Source organism: Typha latifolia, chromosome 9, assembly GCF_019914945.1.
Source record: "Typha latifolia isolate L0001 chromosome 9, TyphaL0001v2, whole genome shotgun sequence".
In the NCBI taxonomy this organism is placed as follows: Eukaryota; Viridiplantae; Streptophyta; class Magnoliopsida; order Poales; family Typhaceae; genus Typha; species Typha latifolia.
The window spans coordinates 4,386,532-4,411,185 of NC_133094.1; the positions used below are offsets into that span (position 1 = coordinate 4,386,532).

The 24,654-nt window shown below is 41.6% G+C and overlaps 4 protein-coding genes across 6 annotated transcripts; 2 read left to right on the plus strand and 2 right to left on the minus strand.

The window, feature by feature from the left end:
* Positions 1-1,344: 1,344 nt before the first annotated feature.
* Positions 1,345-3,400, plus strand: LOC140795214 (small ribosomal subunit protein bS6c alpha-like). The gene is made up of 2 exons (XM_073147655.1): positions 1,345-1,707; positions 2,915-3,400. The coding sequence occupies exons 1-2, from the start codon at positions 1,387-1,389 to the stop codon at positions 3,152-3,154; spliced, it is 561 nt and encodes a 186-aa protein (XP_073003756.1). The 5' UTR covers positions 1,345-1,386; the 3' UTR covers positions 3,155-3,400.
* Positions 3,401-5,740: 2,340 nt separating this feature from the next.
* Positions 5,741-12,183, minus strand: LOC140795054 (uncharacterized). The gene is made up of 3 exons (XM_073147414.1): positions 11,405-12,183; positions 8,824-11,281; positions 5,741-5,869 (listed from the first exon to the last, which is right to left on the minus strand). The coding sequence occupies exons 1-3, from the start codon at positions 12,181-12,183 to the stop codon at positions 5,741-5,743; spliced, it is 3,366 nt and encodes a 1,121-aa protein (XP_073003515.1).
* A 2,703-nt stretch (positions 12,184-14,886) lies between these two features.
* On the plus strand, positions 14,887-15,837 carry LOC140794632 (uncharacterized). Its single transcript, XM_073146736.1, has one exon. The coding sequence runs from the start codon at positions 15,146-15,148 to the stop codon at positions 15,623-15,625; it is 480 nt and encodes a 159-aa protein (XP_073002837.1). The 5' UTR covers positions 14,887-15,145; the 3' UTR covers positions 15,626-15,837.
* Positions 15,838-19,326: 3,489 nt separating this feature from the next.
* On the minus strand, positions 19,327-24,125 carry LOC140794660 (uncharacterized). 3 transcript variants are annotated; one of them, XR_012110171.1, is made up of 8 exons: positions 23,937-24,099; positions 22,793-22,902; positions 21,878-22,027; positions 21,524-21,780; positions 21,053-21,163; positions 20,923-20,967; positions 20,122-20,426; positions 19,327-19,527 (listed from the first exon to the last, which is right to left on the minus strand). XR_012110171.1 is itself a non-coding variant. In XM_073146785.1 (8 exons), the coding sequence occupies exons 1-7, from the start codon at positions 24,046-24,048 to the stop codon at positions 20,638-20,640; spliced, it is 843 nt and encodes a 280-aa protein (XP_073002886.1). In that variant the 5' UTR covers positions 24,049-24,099; the 3' UTR covers positions 20,295-20,426; positions 20,634-20,637. The 3 variants fall into 3 exon arrangements, 2 of the variants coding, with proteins under 2 accessions (XP_073002885.1, XP_073002886.1); XM_073146785.1 differs by lacking the exon at positions 19,327-19,527 and adding an exon at positions 20,634-20,695 and having other exon boundaries at positions 20,295-20,426; XM_073146784.1 differs by lacking the exon at positions 19,327-19,527 and having other exon boundaries at positions 19,645-20,426; positions 23,937-24,125.
* Between the last annotated feature and the right edge of the window lie 529 nt (positions 24,126-24,654).

Here is a 24,654-nt window from a genome sequence, read left to right on the forward strand (position 1 = left end):
GAAAGAGAGAGTAGGGAAAAGCGAAGAAGAGAAGATTTTGAAAAAAAAAAAAAAGAACTCGAGGGGGAATTGGGTGGAGATTAAATAGAGAAGAGGTAACTCCACTCCGGCTTCTCTCCCACCTCTCGCAACTAACTGTGAGAGGTGGGGGAGAGGGAAGAAGGAGTCAGCGCACGCGCCAAGCGCGCGCGCTGCGGTTAGGGTGCACGCGCATGGCGCGTGCGCTTAATTTTTTTTTTTTTTTTTTTTTTTTTTTTTTTTTTTTAACGGGTGTTACAATTCGAATGCCACAACCTCGTCAAAGAATAAGGCTCTCGGATTTTGGCATTCAAACGACCACAGCTCGACATTTGAATGCTACAGTTGCTACTTGCTCTCAGGTTTTGGCATTTGAACATCGTTAGCTCAGCATTCAAACACCATAGTTACTAACCGCTCTTAGTTTTGTCTTTCAAACACTGTCTAGTAGCATTCAAACTCCTAAACCCGCGTGTAACCTATCCAACAATATTCGAACGCCGACATGAGGTCATTATGATAGGGTTAGTTTGATTTATTTTAAATTTGATTAGCTTCTAAATATATGGAAGACAACCATTTGAGATTAGAGAAGAACATTGACATTTCTATCTGTCTCCTACCTCATATCTCTCAACCTTCTCCTTCGATTCAAAGCCGACGCTATTTTCTTTCTTCTCGACTATTGATTCTCCTAGTCTAGTAAGGTCGGTCATTTTCTCCCTCCTCCCTCAAATTCTAATCGTCAATTTGCTCCTTCCTCCTCATCCTTCAATCCCCCTTCTTCTTTTAGGATCGACCATCTTCTCCTCCTTCCTTTCTAAATCACAAATCTATCCTATGCCATTATCATCACTATTATATCTTTCACTCTCATCCTATAGATTTGACAATCTCTATTAAATCCACTGCACAATTGCTGTCACCATATCTATAAATAAACTTAGCTTGGTTCACAACATATTTTCCATATCATATTATAATTTAGTTATGTTCTAAGATTTACTTAAGTGGATTATTATGTACTTTGATCTTATAGAGTTTAGTTCTAAATTTTAATCATATCATATCTTTTCTAAATACAGGAATATTTTTTTAAAGCTTGATTCAAGTCTAAATTAAGCTTAATTTATTAGCTTGAATTGATGAAGTAAGGCTTAAAATTGTTTTATTAATTTGCTCGTTTAGGCTAAAAAGCTTGAGCTCGAAATTAGCTCCAATTAAAATAATTTCAATTTAAGCTTAGATCAGATATAGGCTCAAAAGTCAAAGTCATCTCGGTCAATCTCGGCTCGGTTACACCCCTACTTCTTCTGCCTCCTTATCCGATTTAAAAGCCCACTCCCTTTCTCTTAGACGACGAGAGCCATGGCTTTGTTCCTCCCGTCCTCGTCTTCTACGCTCTTCCTCTCGCTTCCTCCCCCTCGACCGCTACCCAAATCGACGTACGCCTTCTCCCACTCCTCCTCCTCCGCCGCCGCATCCTCATCCTCCCGTCCTCTCTACGTCCAAGCCCTTCCCTTGAATTTTGCGGGCTCCGTCGTCGAGTCGGGCGCCGGGGCGGGCACCGTCGAGGAGAAGAAGGAGCCGCATTGCCCCGCGGGGCTCCGCCAGTACGAGACGATGGCCGTGCTCCGGCCCGACATATCCGAGGACGAGCGCCTCGCCCTCGTCCAGAGATACGAGGAGGTGATGTCCATTGTTTTTCCTCCATGGTCTTCTCATCCCTCTCTATCTCTTCTGAATTCGCCCTAATTGCGGGAAAGGGCTCTTCTTTGTTTATGATATGCTGCTTAGGTTGGATCCGGAATTGGAGCCTATTAGGTTGGCCAGAACATAGGATTAAAGAAAACCGAGAATTTGGATCTTGAACGTTAGTAATGCACAACGTATGCATGATGTAGTTCATCAATTTATTATAAGCAGTTGGAAGAGAGATGCCTGTTAGTCTCAGTTATGCCACCCACCCCTTTCACCAATTTAGAAGCACTAGACGCCTGTTTGTATTTCTAGTTTTGCTTCCAAATTCTTATCACTTATGCACTGTTATTAATGTTACTTTGGTGTGACTGAGGCTTTGCTGTTGCTCCCGCTCCCAAATTCACTTCCTCTTTGGTAGCACAGCCATCTTTAATAAAAGAACCTTGCCCACATATCATTTGTTTAGACTTTTGAGTTTAGACATTATTGGTCAGAAGATATAACATCGAAAATTAAATTAAAGAAGATATTGGCTAACTTAGTATGAGAATCCAAAATGTGCTAATTTATATCTGAACTTATACTTTTCTTAACTGTATTATTGTCATATTTGTACATAGTTTTCTCAAAATGCAAGAGGAAAAAGTAACAAAATTCCATTTCTTCTTTGAAGCACTCATATTTCTCCAAACATATTTTGAAGAAACTCAGTGTAGATTTACAATTTTGATAGTTTGTGGCTACAGTATCTCTCATTAGTTGAGCTGCAAAAGTGGTGAAATTGTTCATCCTATTTTAAAAACAATAACTGAGTCACAAGTTTTTTTCTGTTGTAGCCTAGCATGTTTGGCTTCGGAGTAGATATAAAGATCAGTGGATATTATATAGATGTAATTTGTAGAGAAAGGGAAAAGTCTTGGAGTATTGAGAGAGTGCCATGTAGAGGAAACTTAGCTAAAATTTATAATGTGATTTTATGTTTTGTAAAGACATTTTAAAATTTTGTTCTCGTATTTGTGTTGCCTAGAAAATTAAGTACTGGTTGTGTTAATGACTACTTTTTTTTATGATCAACCTACTGCAGTTCTGTACCAGGATATCCATTGCACCTTCTTTCACTGTTTTCAAAGTTTATTGAAGATTTAGATTTCATCAGCTCTTTTGTCATGTCAATTAATTCTGCTGCTTGTTTCAGTTGCTCGTTGCCGGGGGTGGGATGTACATTGAAGTGTTCAACCGAGGAGTCATCCCGCTGGCATATAGCATCAAGAAAAAGAACAAGGCAGGAGAAACCAACACATACTTAGATGGAATATACCTCCTCTTTACATACTTCACCAGACCAGAATCTATTGATGTCCTTGAATCCAGGCTCAGTGCTGATGACGATGTTGTCCGGTCATCCAGTCTGAAGATTCGAAAGCAGAAATATTAGAATCTTTTTCCATGCATGTAAACTCTTTTTCTTTTTCCTTACATTGCAAATTTTTATTATTATGAAGTTGTAAGAACATAGTCTTGAGGGGTTATGCAGAATCTGTTCAATAAAATAGTCTTGGAGGCAACTTTAGGAGTTCCTGTTTATTATGCTTTTGTAAGTATGTATAATAACTGTAATAAACATAGGAAGTGAGTCTGTACCTAAATTGTGTATATATAAAGTTTCATGACCAATTGACCATGTTATTGGCTTCTTTTGATATTATGAAAAAGCAATTAATACTCTATTTATATGGAGAGAGGAGGAGAAAATAAGATAAGAAAAATATTTTCTCTCATTTGGAGAGAAATTTTACGAGAGAGAAACAGAGCTCTCCATAAGTGGAGAAAAATAAAGAAAGGAATAGAAAAACAAAATTTTTTTATCCCTTTTAACTGTTCTCTTTGTATATCCGAATAAGATGAAAGAAAATTATTTTCTCTTATCTTCTCTACTCTTACCTTCTTTTTTTTTCCCCTATTTTGGTCATAAAAGAATGAAAAAGAAATATAAAAAAAATCAAGAGTTATGCATTAAGCTTACGATTTAGCATTTACCTCAGGAAACCATCACTTTGTTTTTTTTTGGCATATTTGCAAATTGATATAATTTTTTTTGTGTTACTTTTGTATTAGTACATCTTGTTAATTCATAAAAATCTTAGTTTTCTTCAATAAAATAACTTGGTCTCATCTCCCATACGCTTCTCTTAGACTCGCTTGTATGGCCTAAACCTCACAGTAATTAGCAAAATCCCTTATTGTTAGTTTAGCCGCCACTTAAAGAAGGTGATCATTCTCATCTCGAATGTTGAATCTAGCTCCGCCCTGGTAGTCAACCATCGATATGTGATGTTTCGAGATCTTTACTCCAAGGTACATGAAAGGCATTGTGGCTTGTTTAAGATGTAATTGATCGCAGAGCTCTTTCTTGTCATCTTCATGCAGTCATGGCAGGAGGAAAAGATTGACTTCTCAATATTTACTTTCTATTTTATTAGCTTGGAATATTGGTCCAAGGCTTCAACAACACCTCTACATTCTCCCTAGTAGCCCTCGCCACTAGTAGCAGATCGTCAGTGTAAAGAAGATGGACAATTGACTCCATATTTTTTTGATAGCCCTCAAGCACACTAGCTTCTACCTTGGAATTCAAGATGGAAGTTAAAACTTGAGAGTATAGTATAAACAAGTAAGGTGACAATAGGTCACCTTGCCGAAGGCCTTGGTGTACAAAATCAATCCGTCGGTGTGACGTTGATGATGATCCTAAACTGAGGTGATTCAATACATGCACAAATCTAGCTGATTGAATCAGCTGGGAGGTTAGGTTCAAAGCTTCAAGCATCCGCATCATCGCATCATCGCCTCCCCAAGAGAGGCGATCATATGCCTTCTCTATGTCCATCTTAGCCAACATCAGTGGGGGCAGCGGTCTAGTCGTTCATTAGCGAGTGTGCAAGCTCTTATGCAATAAGGGTGTTATCCTGGATGGATTTGCCCACCACAAACACTAATAGCTCTTGCTTGATGAGTTTGCTAGGGAGTGGTTTCAACCTTGCTATAAGAACCTTTGCAATCACCTTATAAGTCATGTTACACAGCTATAGGTCTAAAATCTTTGACTACAGTTGGGTTCTCCTTCTTTGGTATTAGGGCAATTAAAGTCTCTCCTACCATACTAAAAGAATGCCAGCACAATATTACAGAGATGTGTTCCACTGGACTCCCAATAGGTTGTATAGACCAAGGATGGTCGTGCCGGCAGCGTACCGGCACGTGGCACGATCGTCGCTCGCCGCTCGCCGATCGCCGCCCGTCGCTCGCCGCTCACCACTCGCTTCGTGCCCTAGCCCCAAGAGAGGAGAGAGAGAGATCAGCGAGTGGCACGAAGCGATCAGCGAGCGGCAATCGGCGAGTGGCGATCGGCGAGCAATGGCGACGACAACTACAATGGCAAAGGTGAGTATCCATTACCTCTTTCTCTCATTCTATTACGGCACGCGCCATGCTGGTCGGTGGTCGGCACTGTCCGTGCCTGTGACACGGCCATCATTGGTGTAGACTTCCACCTACAAGTCGTTCGAGCTTAGAGTCTTCCCACAAGGTAAGCTCCAGACAGCCGCACGAACCTCCTCAATTGTGATAGGGGTGGTTAGATTAAGAGCTTTACTATCGATTAACACTAGGAGTGTAGGAAGAAAGTGTCAATCTCTGTGCATCGTGTGTATAGAATCTAGCAGGCCCTACAACTCTTGGTAATGTTTTTGGAAGCAGCTTCTTATAGCCTCATGGTTAGGCACCCAGTATCCTTCCGCGCTCATCACGCTAGCAATGCAATTCCTATGTCTTCTTATGGTCATCATCGAGTGGTAGAATTTGGTGTTCATATCACTTTCTTTGACCCATTGAATCTAAGACTAATGTAAGCATTTTAAATTTATCTACCTACTCAAAGCATGCTTCTTATTCTAAAGGCTGCAGAGGAGAATGCTCCTCTTCTCAGCTTAGCCCAGCCACCACATCCTTCTTTTCCGAGACCTCAACTACCCATTGCGTCTCCTTCATCTTCCTTTTCACCGACCCAACATAACTTTTGCTCCACTCCCACAATGCCTTTTAGCATTACCTTAACCTTGTGCGTGAAGGCATCCATTGGTCCTATGGCTTCCTACACTCCAAATTTGCTCCAAAATTTTCTTGCACTGTTCATAATCTATCCACAACCATTTGAAGTAGAATGTAGCTCACCTAGCCGCAAATCTCCTACACCAAACAATAGTAATGGTACATGATCTGAGCTGGAGCGATCCAAATGTATTACCTTGTTGTGGTGATAGGTGCTAAGCATCTAGTGTTCGCCAAATCTCTATCCAACCTAACCCAGATGTGATCTTCGTCTGGCCTATTATTGCACCACGTGAAGAGAATTTTGTCAAACCCTAAATCACAAAGGCCAATCTGCTCCAAAAAATCTCGAAGGGCTTTGGCCTTAGGCCCGAGTCACCCCACAATATTCCTTGTCGTTGATAGTGAGGTAAGAGTAAAAATTCCCCACCACCACTCATGGAAGATCAGTCGAGGCTATTTTTGTTAACTCCCTCCAGATCGCATTGTTCCAAAAGATTGTTGCTGGCATAGACTACTGCCATCATCTACGTTGGCACATCCGGTGGAGAGATGAATGTATAAATTGCATATCTGGATTTAGCAACGACATCCACCCAACCTACTTTAGCACACCACATGAGCAAGACACCTCCCAAGCTCCAATAGCAACAGGAATACAAAATTAGGACAACTAGCATCCCATAGTATTAGCCGTAATGTAGCCTCTATCCTAGTCCATGTGAGTCTCTACTAGAAGATGTAGATTGTGTTTTCTGTGAAGGTCATGATAACGGTCTAGATTCTCTTTCTTCAAAGCTCCTTAACAGTTCCCTATGACACTCTTGATCATTGATAATATGTAGATGGAAATGGAGGACTTTGCTATTCCTTCCTCCTACTCTTCAAGTATGACTAGTCTTTTTCTTGGATAACATCCTCCTCCATCTTCTCCAGCTCTGATGTCAGCATTATAGCCGCTAGGGTGAGGTCCTTATATTAGTCTTGCACCAACTGCTCCACATAGCTCCCATGTGTCTCTATTTGGATATTGCATTTAAGCAATACCATGTTTGAGTGTGTCCCTTCATAGGCTCTAGCTATACCTTGGAAGGAGGGCCAATCCTAATGGATGCAAAACCTTCGATGACCATTTCTTTCAGGTAAACTTCCGCAATGGAAAGGGCCATCATTTTAAAGTTTTTTATTCTTAACATTAGTGTTAGCCATAGAATTGATCTAACTGTTGCAATGATCTGAGATTCATATATGTTGTTCCTTTGAAAATTATAAATCCAATGCCTTTAGAATCTTGTCAATTAAATTAGTATATCAAAAGATATAATAGAAATACTTATCAAAGGGTTAGGGATGGCGGAATGGACGTAGATGATGAAAATTAGTGATGTGTGTAAGGTTAGGGTTATAAAAGTGGAAGATGGCTACGGTGGATGAGTTAGTATCTTGAACAAGTCGAAGGGGTAGAAGGGGGCTTCTAAGTGGACTTGGTCATTGGAGTGAGGTGGGAGAAGCAATGGAGGTTGAATCTCGAAATAGGTATCGAGAGCGAGATAAGAGGAATAAGAAGGTTGGGTCAAGCCAAGATACAAAATAAATGCCAAATGTTCAATAATCCCAAAGTGATACGAACTTGGTCGGATTGGATCCATTCATGACATATTTGACTCAATAGATTGAGTTTATTTATCTTATTTGCTTTTATAGTTTAGTGAGAGCCCAAATAGACTAGAAATTATTAGTTAGCTAAATCCATTCTGCGCAGTTATGAAAAAATATTCATAGAATATTCATTAGATATCCAAATAATATAAAACCACCAGGATAGGATCATACGTCCTAATCTAGAATTTTCATATTCAGAGCTTCCTTAGGTTCGGATTCTATCTGCGACAAAATGAAGAACTATTTCGAGCTAGATAAGGAAGACTAATTTAACTAAGTCATATTTATCTTAAATGTAAGCCCTTAAAGGCAAATCCTAGTTTATAAGTTTTCACTATGGTGTAATATAGGTTTATAAGCTCGCACTGTTGTGTAATACGAGATTATAAGCTATTATTGTGGAAAAAAATGTTTGGGCTTAATATTTTTTTTTATTTTTGCAGAATTTACGAGTTCAAAAAAAATCTAACTGTAGGTGAGATAACTACTATTTAAAAGAAGTGAGATGAGAGAAAAAAATTAAACTATAGTTGAGACGACCGATATTTAATAGAAGAGATAGTGGAGATAGAAAATCTCAACGAAATGATATATAATTAAATGTTGTCTAATCTAAAGGTGAAATAATAATGGCAGATTGTTATTAAATTATTTTTAAAAGTTGTATAGAATAAGATGAAAGAGAATGATGAATTACTATACTAGAATAAGATAAGATGTTGTTTAATTATTACACCAAAATAAAGAGGCTTATTCTAGAATAAGCTTATTCTTATTAATTTATTTTTGATCATTCATAATCCTGAAGGTTAGATATGGGCTGGATAAAAGGCCAACCATCCCTAGATACAGAGACACTTAGGCCCCATCGAGTTTTTAGCTACCTAGTCTAGGCTTCAAACCATATGCATCACCGAACAATTGTTCTGAATCAAACACTGCTGAGACTTATTCTAAGCCGTTGTGCTGCCGAGCTATTTCTCAAGGTTAACAGTACTATCAAGCCATTAACCGAATGAAACCAAGTCACCAAATAATTTCTCCATAATATTATTTAGGGTTGGAGAGTTGAACGATTGATTATGGGGAAGTAGGTACTCTACTAAAATTAGTTTAATAGTTTAGCTTAAAGAGGAGCAATAGAGCTGTTGCTTGGATGAGTAAATATGGGAGGATGTCAACCGTTTAACCTCCCTGCCGGATGATTTTGAAACTAATTCACTGGGATATTTATATCATAAAAAAACATATGTGACGAACAATTTTTTTTTTTTTTTTTTTTTTTGAAATTGAAGAGCTTCATTCAGCTAAATTAACCCAGGTTAGCTAACTAACCTGGGAATCGGTACACAGTAAAATACATAAATCTAGAGGAACAGTCTCCCCCATCTCCAGCCAAGCAGTGGCCCCAACCATCTTCCCGCGCTTAGCTGCCCAATCCGCCGCTCTATTGGCCTCCCTATAAACACACGAAACACTCCACCCCCTGCACTTGCTCAGAAGAGTTTTGCATTCGTCAACCATATTCCTAATACACCACGGCGGGCTCGATTCACCGCGAAGGCACCTGGCGAGCTCCCCGGAGTCCGTCTCTAGGATGAGCTGACAATCCTTGTCCACCATTCTGAGCCCAAACCTCGCCGCCCATGCTTCCGCGTAGATGGCTGCAATGCTAGGGCACGGTTCCCACGCAAGCTGTAACAGCTTGCCTACTTCATCCCGGAGCACCATTCCGACACCGCCCTGAGGTTTCGATGGATCGTAGCTCCCATCTATGTTGAGCTTCACCCAGCCTTTATCGGGAGCCTTCCATTTAGCACTTCCCCTAGCCGTCACTTCCTTAGAAGCCTTACCAGTCTTAGCATATTCACTGGCCATGGCTAGCGCCTTCCGGATAACCACCCTTGGACTTAGCTTCTCCCCTCCAAAGGTAACCACGTTCCTTTGCTTCCAGATCATCCATAAAGCTGTTGCCACTTTGGCCTTATCCTCCATATCCTTCTGCCGATCCGCCTGCCACGTTGAGTTCATCCAGTTCTCGTCCACTTGGACCTCCCTACCACCGACGCAGCCTTGGAACTCTTCCCAACATTCTCGGCTATACCTGCATGTGAAGAACAGATGGTTGATAGTCTCGTTGTGGACTCTGCATAACCCACAGACCGCCTCGTATCCCAGCCCAAGCGCCTCCAGCATCGAGTTAGTGGGTAACCTTCTCCATGATAGCTTCCATACAAAGGTTCTGACCCTAGGTGCTACCTGGAGTTTCCATATCGCCTTCCATCCCGGCCAGGCATCCACCACTGCTGGGCTGATGAAGGAATAGATCGACTTCACTGTTGGCGTACCCATCGGATGAGGCCACCAAATCCACTTATCTTCAGAGTTGTGACTCCCTGCTTGGAATGACAGGATGTCGAAAGCCAAGTCTTCCTTTGCTTCACGGACAATACGACTATTACTCCATCTTTGTCGGTCCAAGATTTCCTCAACTCTGAGTCTCTCATCCAGAAGGGAGGTTCCCATAATTCTTGGTTGTCTATTCCAAGGAACCACTGAGATCCAAGGCTCAGTTGCCGCGCTGGTGGTGCACCCATTGCCGATCAACTTCCTGAAGCCCATTTTCAGACTTCTAGCCACCCCATTGAGCGCCCTCCACAGCCATGAAACCTGTCGCCCTTCAAACCTGTTCCAAGGCCTCAGCTGTCCATATTTAGCAGTTAGCAATCTTATCCATGGCACCTCCTCTTGGTTCAAGACCTTCAGCGCTAGCTTGCCTAAGTGAGCAGTCCTGGCCTTCCGAAGGTCTCTAATCGCCAAGCCACCCTCCTCTTTAGGTTTGCTCACCGTCTCCCAGCTAACCAAGTGCATTCCACGACCGTTGGCCTTATCCCATAGGAAAGACCTAGCTCTCTTTGTTATTGAGTCCAGCACCGAGTCTGGAAGCCATATGCTTCCTAGCCAGTACGTCGGAATTGCAAGGAGAGTAGCATTGATGAGCGTACAGCGGCCTGCCATGGACAAAACACCTTTCTTCCAGTTCGCCAGCTTCCTATCTACCCGCTCGATCAGGAATTGGTGCTCCCTAACCTTAACTCTATTGCCAGAAATGAGCACCCCCAGGTAGAGGAAGGGAAGTGACGCACACAGGAGTCCGAGCTTACCACTTAGTTCATGGCGCTGAGTAGCTTGCAACCAGGTAGGCAGATACAACGCCGATTTCTGGAAGTTCACCCGTTGATTGGAGAGGGTCTCGTAGTTGCTAAGGCATTCAAGGATGCGATCCGCATTACTCGGCGTGGCACATACGGTAATCAACGGATCATCCGCATATAATAGGTGGGATATCCGCACATCTCCAACCCGAAATGCTTTCAACTCACCACTGCTCACTTTCTGATTGATTAACCCAGACAATATCTGGGATACCAATATGAACAAGTAGGGCGATAAGGGATCACCTTGTCTTAGACCTCTGTGCGGATGAATCCACTCAGATTGTTTGCCATTAATCAGGATCGCATAGCTAGGAGATGAGATACAGGCCCATATCCACCTTCTCCATGCCGCCGGGAAGCCCATACGCGCCATGGTCTCCATGACAGCCTCCCATTTCACCCTGTCGTAGGCCTTTTCCATATCCAGCTTTGCCATCATCACCGGAGGTGATCTCTTGTCTGAGCACATCGAGTGCGCCACCTCTTGGGCCGCCAGCGTGTTATCGACAATATTCCGTCCGGCCACAAAGGCCGCTTGCTCCGTTCCAACCAGCTTCGGGAGCAGTGGCTTAAGCCTGCCGACCAGGATCTTGGCTATTATCTTGTAGGCAACATTGCAGAGCGATATGGGTCGGAACTCCTACACCCGGGTCGGGTGAGCAACTTTGGGGATGAGCGTGATGAAGGTCTGACCCCACCGTCTGGGTAGGGCGGCCGCATTGAAGAACCGTTGAATCGCCTGAATCAAACTTTCTCCCATAGCATCCCAAAAGTGTATGTACACCTCCGCTTGCAAACCGTCCGGTCCTGGTGTTTTCCCTCGGGGTAGACTCCACAAAGCAGCCTTAATCTCCTCACGAGACACCGGGGCTTCCAGCCTCTGAGCTTCTTCCGCAGATAAAAATGGCAACTCAGGCCAGGGTACCATAGGATGGGTGCTGTCAGCGACCACACCCCATAGCTCCTTATAGAAGGCCGAGAACTGCCTTTCTACCTCCTCCTGCTCTTGCACCCAGGTGCCCGTAGAATCAAAAACTCCCGAGATCTGGTTTCTTTGCCTCCTAATTGTGGCCAGAAGTTGGAAGTATTTGGTATTATGATCACCGTCTTTAACCCACCGTTGCCGCGCCCTCTGCATCCATCTAAGGTTTAGTTGCCTGCTCAGAGCCGCCTTCCTATTGTACAAGCTTCTCAGAGAAGGCAGAGCCTCCTCGTTTAACAGACCTCTGCTATCTCTCTCCTCCATCTCCACTATATCCTTGCAGGTGCTTTGGAACCGCCTCTCCACGTTGCCAACCTCATGTTTAGCCCATCTTCTAAGGTCCCCCTGTAACAAGCATATCTTGTGCGTAAAATCATGCATGGGACTGGTCTGGCCTGCTCGACTCCACACCCTATCAACCACCCTGCCGCAGCTCTCATTTTCTAGCCAGCTTAACTCAAAGCGAAAAGGCCGCATCACTTTCCCAGGGCTCATTTGTACCGTAAGTAGCAACGGTGCATGGTCCGATGCCGATCTGTCCAAGTGAAAAACCTTGCAATGAGGGTTTTCCCCCACCCATCGAGTGTTAGCTAGCATCCGATCTAGCTGGGACCCAAATGCGGCTAGCCCCGCCTGGCACATTGCACCGGTGAACGGGACCCCACATAACCTAGGTCGCATAGGCCCATTTTCTCAACCCATGCTTTGAAGGCCTTGCTCTTTGGACCCATCTCCACTCCTCCATTGCTCTTCTTCTCCTGCACTGAGGTGTAGGCATTGAAATCTCCTCCAATAACCCACGGTACATTGATGCTTCTCAGCGTTGATAATTCCTCCCATATTTCCCTCTGAATATGGATGTTGTTGCTCGCATATACCGCCGTCCACATCCAAGTCCTGTGGTCCTTGTAAGTAATCACTAGATGGACTGCATAGCGAGAAACCGCCACCGCGTCCACCCAGCCGACCTCCGTCTTCCATAGCACCATAATACCACCCGACACACCTAGCGCCGGTACAGCGAACCAGCGCCAGCAGCGCCCTAAGGCTCTTGCCACCCTCTTGGCACCTTCCCAGCTAGTGTGGGTTTCCAACAATATCAGCATATCAAGATTATGCTCCCTATTTAAATCCCTACATCTATCGAGTGCTTCCTTTTTGAGAGCACCCCTACAATTCCATGTAATGGCCTTAAACATTGAATCACTAAGGTAGAGGAAGAGGGGCGCGCTAGACCTGTCTGCCCCGCTTAGCTGCCCCGGGCCGCCCATCATCAGCAGAGACCCCCGTGTTTCTTTGTGGGCTACTCATATCCCGGGCTCCTACCTCCACGATCGCCAGGTTCGACTCCTCCTCTTCCACGTCCATAGCTACCGCTCCCTCCCGGTCTAGCTCAAGCCGGAGAGCCTGCTTCACTGTAGCCACAACGGCAGTGTGGGCATCCGTTGGTTCCTTCATCTTCCCTTCTTCCGGTCTGGACTGAGCCGAGGCAATGCCCATTTGCATGATCTCCTTGGGATACCCGCCAGTCTGCATGTGACCAATAGCCTTTGGTTGTATGGTTTTTACGTAAGGCGAGCGTTGAGATCGTGATCCACCCGAACCCGGCTTTATGGACAGCCATTAATACGGCTATCCCGATGCAATGCGTGGAGGTGTGACCCGCCTTGTCCATACGCGCCCCTTTGTCGACAGGTGGCTCGGCCTGTTTCTGAGTCGAAGATGGGTTCAGTAGAGTAGGCTTTGGTGAGATTACAGCCGTACCCCTGCTAGGCAGAGTCGGCTCTTCCTGATCCAGTGAAAGGGGCCCACCACTTGTCCTTTCAGGTAAATTGTTGGTATCTGCACCGTTGGTCATTTTACCTTTTGCTTTTCGCCGGTAGATGCATCGCCCACCTCACATCCGTCGCCCTCCCCTTCCTCGCATGTTGACTTTGGTTGGGAACCTTCGCACTCGGCCATCGTGATATCTTCTCGGTCTCTCGCTCCTCTTCTTCTCTCATTTTGGGATAGCCCGTGCTTTTGGCTGGTTGTCTTGCTTGCTTCGTGCCCGAATGAGCTTTCCGACTCTGGTCGGCCGTACCTCGGGTGGTCTCAGCGCTACCTCGGTTCTCCCTCTGCCCTGCTTCTTCACGTCTCCTTTGAGTATCCCCCTTCTGTCTCGATATCTCGCCAGCTGGGGCATATCCTCTTCGAGCTTTACGTTGAACAGTGAACCAGGGCCCGTACACTGACCCTGGTTCCTCCTTCTCCTGCTTCCTCTCCGGTTGGTCGCCACCTTGCGCCGGCGGCATCTCCTGTTCCTGGCCCGCATAGTCTGCACCATTTTTGGAACCAGGAGCCTCTTTGCAACCCTCCGCCTTGTGTCCAATCATTCCACAGAGATAGCAGAACTGCGGAATGCTCTCATAGATCACTGTCTGCTCCAGTTGGTCCTCCTTTGGCCCCAGCCAGACTGCCGTCTTCAGCGGTTGCCTGAGGTCCACCTCGATGCAAACTCTGCCGAACCTGCTGCGTGAATGATCCAGGGTCGTTTCATCAATCCGGAGAGGTTTTCCGAAGTAGGCCGCTACTTGAACCAAGTGCTTCCAATTCCCAATATTCTTTGGGAAGATTGTGGAGCTGGATCCACACCGAGCCGTAGCAAAGGCCTCCATTGATGGCCGGAAATTATTCCTCCATGGTATCAAATTTAGCACCCTTCCCAATATGGTCCAAGGGCCGTTAGTCAACGCATAGGTAAGGTCCTCCCGCCGTTCAAAACCGGAAGGCATAAAATCCTCTTGCATGTCCGAGACCTCGAAACCTTCTATACCATTCCATAACTTAGCCAATATTGCCTTGACCTCATTAGTGGTATGCCTCTCCCCAAGAATCTTCCGAATAGGGTGAGTTTCCATCTTTCTCTACATTTTTCCAAGATCTCGGGGTCGATCACCACAGAGTCCTCCAGTTGTGACCGGATTTTTGCCAGCACCTCCGCCGGGATGGGTTGCACTGTCGGCCTCCTCGCTGTTTGTCTGCCGGCTGCTACCGAAGCCCACGACCGACCTTGGGTCTTCGTTCTATCAGTTCCTGCTACATCCTCCCTGGCCCTGCCGGACTTCGAAGACGAGGCCCGGCGCTTAAGCACATCTTCCCCCTCATCGCCCATGGAGTCGGTTAGAAATAGATGGGTTCCTACCTATCCCGTGTTTCCATCATCCCAACATATCTCTCTCATTAAGAGGGTAGTTCCATATGTGACGAACAAAGAGCTGATCTAGAAATATGTAACGACTTTCCTCACGCAGGATTGTATGTCGTACCGAAAGCAGGAATTCATTACTACCTCTACTTGGCAAATAGTGATACGTTAATCCTTTTCACATTCCAATATCCCAATTTTCTGTTCTAACCTCCTCTCTCCTTTCTCCCCCCTTCCCCAATCTCCAAGGACCCCCCCGAAACCCTAGCAATGGCGATCGCGTCTCTCCGTCGAATCCCCCTTCTCCGATCTCCTCCTTCCCTTTCCCTGCTCTCCAAGCATTTCTCCACCTCCTCTTCCCCTTCCCCCGCCACTTCCTCCTCCAAGAAGGTCGCCGATCGCATCGTCAAGTTCTCCGCCATCGACTTCGACGGAAAGCTGCACGAAGTCGTCGGCCTCTCTGGTCAAACCCTTCTCCGAGCTCTGGCCAACACTGGCCTCATCGATCCGGCCTCTCACCGCTTGGAGGAGATCGACGCCTGCTCCGCCACGTGCGAGGTCCATATCGCGCAGGAGTGGCTCGACAAGCTTCCACCTCCGTCCTACGACGAGCAGTACATGCTCACGCGCAGCTCACGGAATCGGATTCTCAATAAGCACGCGAGGCTCGGGTGCCAGGTCGTGCTCGAGCAGGATCACCAAGGTATGGTTGTTGCACTTCCAGAGCCCAAGCCCTGGGATACCCCGTGAGATTTGCGGAGTTGGTAGTATGGATCTGTGATCTCGAGGAAAAAGGGATCTTGTTAAGGGGAAAGTTGGGATTTTTACGTGTTTTGAAACTGAGAATAATGATGGATGATACTTGATTAAATTATCCTCTCTTTTTTTTTTTTGTTCTGTTACATGCTTTATATTGACTAGAATTTATGGAAATGACAATTTGCGATTCAAGTTGTGTATAAGCTCCCTTTGGTGGGATTGATTAGATTAGATGAGTTTTTCTCGTGATAATGGGAAGAGATATGTGATCTTGATGCTTGTTTACTTGAAAATTGCGTTATTATCTTATGCTTATTAGATCTTGGGAAAAGAAAGCTTGACGTGAGCTTATTACTTTATACTGTGGCTCTCTGGGATGATATTTCCCCTTTGTTCATATCTCAATATGTCATTGTGAGATCTTGTAGTTGCAAATATTATAGGTTAAGCCTGTGGGGCTGCATTCTAATTTTAACATAGTATATAATTTTATTTCTACTTAGCTTTCTAGCAGGTACCTATATAGATGATCTTTTCTTGGTGTTGATGGTCATCTAATCTGTAAAAATGTGTTTGTTTGTAGACTAGTTAGAGATTTAATGTTTTTCTGGGCATAATCAAGTAAAACAGTATATATATATTGTGAAGCTTGAAATGGTCAAGCATATGAAGAATAAATTTAAGAATGGTGAATGGTCAGCCAATGGGATCTCTAGATTTTTAATTTTAGTAAATGATTAGTACATGGAGAAGGGGCTGTGATTCATCAGTAATGCAGTTCGGCTGCTGATGTTGAGGAGGTTTGTATGATAAGAGATCAAGGGAAAAAGCATGACACACAGTGTGATCTCGCAAGAAGGGCTTCCTATCGATTGAAGTGATGATGATGTACAGATTGATATGATAACTTGCTTCGTAGGATTTCTTATTTGTGTGTATTTATAGACATTGGGATGCTTATAACTAGATTATATACTGTTAGAGATTGATGGATCAATATATGTGTAGGTCCAAGAACTAAGGTGAGAGTACTTCACTACTTTTAAGCTGAAATAGGAAAGTTTCAGATGCACATGAAATTACTATTTACTAGTTGCAAGCATCTTTTATTCATAGTTATTTTATATAAGACTTAGAGAAAAAGCTTTTACAAATCCTAAGAAACAAACCAACTGAAGGTAGCATTTTGAGTTTCTGACACATCATGCTAGGAATTAGAAGAAAAGGTTTCGGAAAGAAAATCTAGAAAGAGGGAAACAACATAATTGCCCCTAAGTTTTGGGTTTCCTTTTCCATCTGTAAGCAGTGATATTTCTTTAAAAGATCCTGTAGTGTTAAACATTCCCACGAATCACTTTCCTCCCCATCTTTGAGGATTTGATGGAGTGCCAACTGCCTTATTCGTGAGCAGAGCAAATTTGGGGACCTAATGTAACTAGGAATCTTTGGGATCACCTTTTTCTTGCTTTAATGGTGAAAATAGAGTTACTTAGTGATGTAGGAATATAAATAGTGACCGAACTTTTTCAAATTTTTAGTCCGATTATTTCTGTGGGGAAATTTTGGGAGTTGTCTAGATTCTTGGAAAATTTTCAGTAGTGTTATAAACTTGAAGTTGGAATATTTTAAGTGAAATATTAGGATTATAAACTTGTTTTAGTTTTTGAGCAATTTTATTGGGAAGTTGTTTCAAGCTAGGTTTCTGAGATTCGGAAAACTGGCTTCTGAGGATAGGAGTTAACAGTCACTTACCTAGTTAACTATCTTGTCAGCCTCTTTGTGTTTTGGTAGTTGTAAGGATCTCCAGTACTAATGGAATATTCATTGATACAATTTGATGTTTTTAATGTCTCTGTTGCATATCTTCTTTATTATTGCTGATTTATAAGGCTAACTACAAATTAATGGTTGAGCGTACATGTAAATTGTGACTTTAGGCACTTATTTAATTCTTAATGTATATGGATCTGTAGTTAATAATAGTTGTATCCATTGTGGTGCAGATGTGCTTAACTACATGCTTTACGTATAATGAGAAGTAAATTACCCCTCATGAAGATTATGTTTTTTTTTTTTGGGAGGCAAATGAACTGACTATCCAAGGTAGGTATGCTGAATGTGACCTGTAACAAAATCATGCAACATAATATATGAAGATTTTGTGATGATGCATTCTATGCTAGATCTTTTTCATTCTTTTCCTTGTCAGTAAGTGGGTTGGCCAACCTTCTAATTTGGCATAACTATGATGTTGGTGTATAATTTAGCCATTAGCTTAGTTATTTTGTGGTATTTGTGTTATGGATTTATATTACCACTGTTCTAGTAGTCAGCCAATATTTCCTTCCCGATGGGGTTTGAGAGGCTTCAATTCAAAGTCTTGTAAGTCATAGGAGTCCAACCTTCCAGTAGTAGTATATCACTGTGACTCTTGCAAGTGATCCTTGAGTAGACAACAATAATGGCTAGGATTACCTTTGCATCCAAATGTAGAAAAGAAATTGATGATTATTGAATATTTGTGAGACTAATATGCTGAAATAGGATTGTTCTGTATTGTTGGACCAATTTTGAACAGGGAACAAGGATGCAATATTTAATGGAAGCAGATGTTCAGATGAGTTGTTCTAAATATTAGTTGGGTTCAGATTGTGTTTGAGTTCTTGTATAAATTATAATTTTCAAAAAGGATAGTATCCAGAGGGTTGGAATTCTGTCTGATGATATCTTTGAGGTTTAAAGGATAGCATAGCAATGGTGAATTTCTTAGAAGCATATGAATGTTGATATGCTTGATACTCTTCATGTATTGTCCCCTTGGATTTAGATATGCATATGCTTATAACTGTGGCTTCTTATGGCTTTATTGTTTAGCATTATTTACCTTTGATATTCATGGACATATTTTAAATACAACATGTTCCGTATTTGCAATTTTACTACAAGATTTCAGAGTAAGCACTTTCCCTTTTCTTTTCTATTTAGGGGTTTATTTATCATTTCTCTACACCAAGTCTTGTTATACTACTATTTTCTTGTGGAGTTGATTGATTTTTTTAGTGAATATGATGTGATTCAAGATTTTAAGTTTCAGAATTAGTGCTTCTTTTGTTTCAGTTCGCATTTTTTATGAGATTATTGCGAGCGATGATTTGCTTAATTGTTGATATCAAAGGTTATCTCATTTCCGAGTCTGATCTCTTCTCTTATGAATTATGCTGCTTGGTTGTAGATGTGTTAAGTGGTACTTTCATACCAGATGGTTGTAAACATTTCCATGTTTTCTAAACATGGAAGAGCCGAGGAGGTGATCTTTTTTGCATGTATACCGTTCTAAAATTTTCTTATTTTCATGCATACCCAACTAAGGCTGATATTGTCATTTTTTTTCCTTTAAAAACATTACATAGATACTCATTAACATTCTTGTTCTTTTTTGCATGGATGTCCCTCAGATATATTAAGATTTCATTTGTCTGTAGAAAAGAAAAGAAAAGTTTATTATTATTTATTCTAAATCTAATTGCGAAACGCCGAAGGGCAACACCTCATTTGTTCAGAGTCAAGATTTTTTTTTTTATTATTTATTTTAAGACAAAAAGGCCTCAACCCCGTTAATTGAAACATAAAAAACTCGTTAACCTAACTTCTATCACTGAGATTAACAAAAACACATCCACCAACAGCAACTATAATATCTGAAACAACATAATTGTCCCCTTAACCAAAGACTATCAGGAAGGCCAGAACCAACAAATAACGTCCCAAACAACACCACTCAACATCTACCACAACATCACAAATTTGAACTAAAATTACAAGCCAGCAGATAAGCAGACAGAAATGAAATCAATGAGGTCATCCAGAACCGCTCCACGAGTCTGCCTTCGAGCCTGCTTAACAGCAGTCAAGATTCTTATTAGTCTATATAAATTAATGACACAATTCTATAACTTGAATATGGTTCTAGATAGGTTGTAGAAATTTCCACAAGTAAACAAAAGCAAAACTAAGATGACAAATGAACTAATCATTGATTAAAGTAAGAGTGTAAAGCCTATGATATCTTAGTATTGGGACTCCCACATTTTATCAAAACTTCTCTCTCTCTCTCTCTCTCTCTCTCTCTCTCTCAAGCAAGCAAGAAAGAAAAGGATAAGAGAGAAAAGGATAGAAAAAGAAAGAAAAGAAAAGAAAGATGTCTTAGGGATCAAGTGCGTCATGTTAATCTGATCCCCAGCTCGCTAGATATGGTGATGGATTGCAGGATGAAAAAAACTGAGGTAAATGCTCAGGTTCGAGAATTCATCCAGTCCAAGAACAGTAACAATCCCCTCTGCCAACTGACGCAGAAACCATTCTGTTGCTGAATAAGGCAGACGAGCATCTTAAGATTCCTACAGTTAGGTGCACATGCGTTGCCCTTTCATGAAGTTTGCAGTATTTTGATCTGAATCAACAGAGGATTCCTAATAGATGATCCTTACACTTGTTTTTGCCTTTAAAATCTGGTTGGAGGTTCACAAGTTCTGGCCCTTGTTTCCCTTCTATTTTGTGTCACAAGCTTCATCTGCTTCCACAGATTCTCATGAGAACCATATGCAGTTAATCCCTTCAAAGCGAGAGCTACAGTACAATGGCTTGGCAATGGCTATCAGTAGTTGTGATCTCCATCCGCATTGATGCCCAGACATGGTCAAACCTCTTGAGCTTCACTGTTATGCGAGTGCGAAATGCGTCAGCCCATGGCTCTTTATCTTGCCTCAGGCTCATACCACAAGGAACTGTGAAACTGTCCCAGCATGTACAAGCACAAAATTTGTATTAGATGATTTTCCTTTGAGATTAATATGTTCAATATAAGTACAAAGTACGGTAGATAAAGAAATAGAAGAGCTGCTAATTGAGTCTCTGAAACCTGAATGACACTGGAGCAACACTTACAGTTGTACATTTACTTGTACACAGAGTGGCATTGATAATTTCTTAGATAACTTACTGTGTCAACCGCGATTTGCTTCCCTACAGTACTTGGAGACTGAACTTAGATGCTTGTTTTTTCTGTTTTAGGAGTTGAAGTAATGTCATGCAAAGAGAAGTATAAGTGCAACTAAATGGGACTGCAAGTGTAAGGTTGAATGTTAAAAGGCAACAACAATATTCTTTCACTTGGTATTGCTTCATAATTCTGGCAATTTTATTAGAAGAAGCAGATTATATGTCTGTAAGCAAATTTGAAGTTCTTATTCGCGAAAGAAAGAATAGATTATGAAAAAAAGATAGCTCACCTCATAAGTTCATCTTCAAAATTTCTTGAGCTAGACTTCCGATTTCTGCAAGAATCGGCATTATGGCAATCGTTTAAGAAGACCCTTCAGACATAAAAGTCCTCTGAATAAGAAACCAGAAATGTCAAACCTGGAAACAAAAACTTTGAAGATATGGAGAGATTGGGTTGAGAGATTTCGCATTGCTTGCTCAGCATTCTTCTTGCTAAATAAATATGTTACAGGATAACCTAGAAGCCACCTACAGAAGATAGAGCACTAAGTAGGTAATTGATTAAATAAAAGATGCATGCTTGTCAATGCTGTTGCTTCATTAGCTTCATAAGCAATAGGATCTCCATATTCGAATGTGGAATCAGACACCAAAGAGTAAAGAGAAAACAGAGGACCCTCAAACTTAAATATGATAACATCAAACGGGCATTTTCAGTGATTCAGTTAGCACTCCATGTGTAATATTACAGAGTTTGGTGACACTAATAATATTCTTAGCACACTTCTTGTTTTTCATCAGAGAAATTTCCAGCCGATCCGATTCATATAATGCATATTGCAAAACTAAAAGCCAATAAAGTAGTAGTTATTAGGTGGCAGAAATTACCCATTTAATGATGGGAGAGTGATCTGAGCATCCTGTAGGAAATCAAGAAGATCAATAGCCTCAGAGGCTCGCTCAAGCTCACCACTGCAACTTACATCAACAGTCTTACATTTTAATGATTCCTTGTTTAGAGTTGCCATGGGAGGTTGCACCGACGATAGATCTTTGCTGGTTTCAAAAGGAAATGTTAATGAAAATAAACTTTGCACCTTGGCAAATTCTGATGCAATTTCCTTTTCTTCTACACATGACAGCATCTGTCATAAATTAATCTGTCAATGATAATAGAACTAATAAAAGAGAATCTTTCTCTCTCTTTTTCCCTAGCTGCTTTAAAGGAAAGATGAGAAGCACCTTTGGAGGGTTTTGCTCGAGATCCACCAAAAGGAGTTGTTGCTGCGCGCTAAGACTTGATGATACATGCTCAGCAAGTGCTTTTACATGAGTTATGTAAGCAGTGTCTTCTATGACCATTACTCTTAGTGGATGTAAAATGACTGATTCCTGCAAATAACTCATCATTTTAGTAAAATTAATTTCCAAACCCAAAAAGAAATCACAAATAATAATTTCGAAATTTACATGCACAAATTTCTGATTTATTTTCAAGCAATTTCCTGATGATATACATATACATTTAGAAACAGGCGATATCTGACTAAAAAGTTGATATGTCCCCTGCTGTTGGTGAAAATTAATTTGAGATTGGTTCTCCTTTCCTAACCTGCAATAACTCCTCTGTCTAGATTGCATTAGTTGCAATCATCGCTCATGGGAATATCAACTTGCTCTTATTCTGCAATATAATCCTAACTATGATCAGCATTTGATTTATAGAGAGCTGTCAGTTTCACCAAATTGAGCTCCCAAATTTCTGTAGAGCTTGCTCCAAGACTAGCATGGAAAGTACATATGTAAGTACTGAATACCTTTGGAAAATCGCCAAATAAAACAATAACTGAATGTGATAATCATGAGAACCAACATGTAGGTTATATATTTAATTGTTGATATCAGGGTCCAGACTTTCTGGTCTCATTAGCTTAGATCACCAGGATCATAGAAACTATGTTCACAACTTCACATGTGAGATAACCAGGATATTAAATGCTGATTAGGTTCGAAGTCTGTAACCCGTCCTCATTTTTGCAGTAATAACCATCCAAGGGAGGCATATATCAACCAGAAAAGGACAAGATTACCTAAAAGCATGAGATCACAAGCGGAAGTACTTGATGAGAATATTAAGCTAAAAAAAAAAGCAAAGACCTTTTGAGCAATACAAAGTAGCGCGCAGAGATTCTCTTGAAGTTGGGGCATTGTTCCATCATAATCCACTAACACTACAGGCCTTAGTCCAGTGCAAAGAAAGAGAATATCTGCCCAGTCAGAGAATATGTTAAAATTAGTTCTTCAAGTTAAATTGATGTTTAGATTAAGCATAATATCAACTTAAAAAAGAAATTTCATCATCATCATTTTTTTAGGTAAACAAAATGGCATGAAAAATTTTAACTTATATAAAGCAATAGAGTAGAAGATCACAAAAAAGGTGCAAAGCAACAGATTTATCATGTGTGGGAAGCCGAGAACCAGCATATAGACATGATATAAATAGACCCAATTGCGCATATCTTAGTATTTCATATCAAAGAAAAAAAAGCATGAACACGTCAACTGACTAATACAAAGTGACGCCAGAATTCTAGGCTAAGTACTCGGAGATCTTATGTGAACAAACTCAAATATTGAATTAAGGGCAGCACATTGTGGAACACATTTATAAGATTGAAATTAGTGGCACAGAAGTCTGAATAAGTCCCTAAAAAATATTCAATCAAGAAATGAAAACATTCAAGATAAAATGAAACTAAACAAATACAACAAAAATGATAGGCCGTAGGTGAAATTACAGTGTTGAGACTTCCGGTTGTCCCTGCAAATGTATCATGGAAACCATCCTAACACATCTAAATCAAGAAGATCCTTGTAGCCACTAGCATAATTTCCAGGTGGCTATCGAGTTGTTACAATCCTTTCGGAATTGGTCGCAAATGATCACCCAGGCAACTTCACCAAGAGATTCCTCACAAACCTTTCGAATTTAGATGTCTGATTAGCTGGTAGGGGGGCCTACTTAGTTTCTAATAAACCAAGGAGCAACCTTTACAAACGATTTCTACTCGGAACAAATTCCAAGAAAAATAGAAGATAGCAAAGGGAAAATTAGGAGCTGAAAGCATAACACCCAAACCTCTGTGTCCGCAATGATCATAAACTGCTCGCCGAAATGACCAAATGAAAAATCAAATCATCAAGAAAAGCTAGCGCCAGAATGCAGCAGAATTTAACCCAAAACCACACAAAACACCACAAAAAGAAATAGAAAACGAGACAGGGAAGAGGAGAAAACCGTTGAGGAGACGACGCTTGGAGGAAGGCTTGAGACGCCATCGGATGCGGGAGATGCAGGAGTCGACCACCCGAAGCATCTCCTCGTATGCGCTCGTCTCCTTTTCCTCCATCTCGCGATCTTTTCGAGATGGACAACGGAAATGCGAGCACTTTCGCTCACTTCCTTTAAAATTGATTGAGCGAATTGAGTATTACTAAGTGGCAGGGTAAAATTCGTAATAAATTAAGAGATAGTGGGTATTACTTGAGTAAATTGCAAAAGGAAAAAAAATATATGATTTAAACTCTAATCGACTTGATGTTTCTCACATCCCGCTTATCACATCTGATCATGTGCTCCTTTGATTACTCAATTTGGGTGAAAATAATTTTCACTTTAAGCCTATCTTTAAGTTTAAATAGTTTTGGTTTGAATATCCTCACGTTAAAAATATCATTAATGATATGTGGGCTAGAAGTCGTAATCTAAGTGTTTCTTCCCCTCCCTCTTTGCTTAATCATAATCTGCCACTTATTCAACATAAACTTATTAATTGGAACCGCAACTATTTTGGTCGCTTGGAAGTGCAATTAGATAGAGTTAAAAATGATATTACTCTTTTTGAATCTAAACAGTAAAACAACACTCACTAGACTTAGTTTGCCTCAATCATAGATGTGTGGTCTGCTTAAGTAGATTAGCCTCCAATGCCATAGCAACTAGAACTATGTGGATA

Bases quoted from the DNA above. Each gene is read 5' to 3' on its own strand.
- LOC140795214 (XM_073147655.1), top strand. From the start codon at position 1,387: ATGGCTTTGTTCCTCCCGTCCTCGTCTTCTACGCTCTTCCTCTCGCTT. The intron at 1,708-2,914 runs GTGATGTCCATT...TGCTTGTTTCAG, and splicing joins TCGTCCAGAGATACGAGGAG to TTGCTCGTTGCCGGGGGTGG.
- LOC140795054 (XM_073147414.1), bottom strand. From the start codon at position 12,183: ATGAGCCCTGGGAAAGTGATGCGGCCTTTTCGCTTTGAGTTAAGCTGG. The intron at 11,282-11,404 runs GTGGGGTCAGAC...CCTGGTCGGCAG, and splicing joins GCGGCCGCCCTACCCAGACG to GCTTAAGCCACTGCTCCCGA. The intron at 5,870-8,823 runs GTTAGTTAGCTA...TTTGGAGTGTAG, and splicing joins TACTGTGTACCGATTCCCAG to GAAGCCATAGGACCAATGGA.
- LOC140794632 (XM_073146736.1), top strand. From the start codon at position 15,146: ATGGCGATCGCGTCTCTCCGTCGAATCCCCCTTCTCCGATCTCCTCCT.
- LOC140794660 (XM_073146784.1), bottom strand. From the start codon at position 24,048: ATGGAGGAAAAGGAGACGAGCGCATACGAGGAGATGCTTCGGGTGGTC. The intron at 21,164-21,523 runs GTAATTTCTGCC...TATCTTCTGTAG, and splicing joins ACTCTCCCATCATTAAATGG to GTGGCTTCTAGGTTATCCTG. The intron at 20,968-21,052 runs GTTTGACATTTC...CGATTCTTGCAG, and splicing joins TTCAAAGTTTTTGTTTCCAG to AAATCGGAAGTCTAGCTCAA.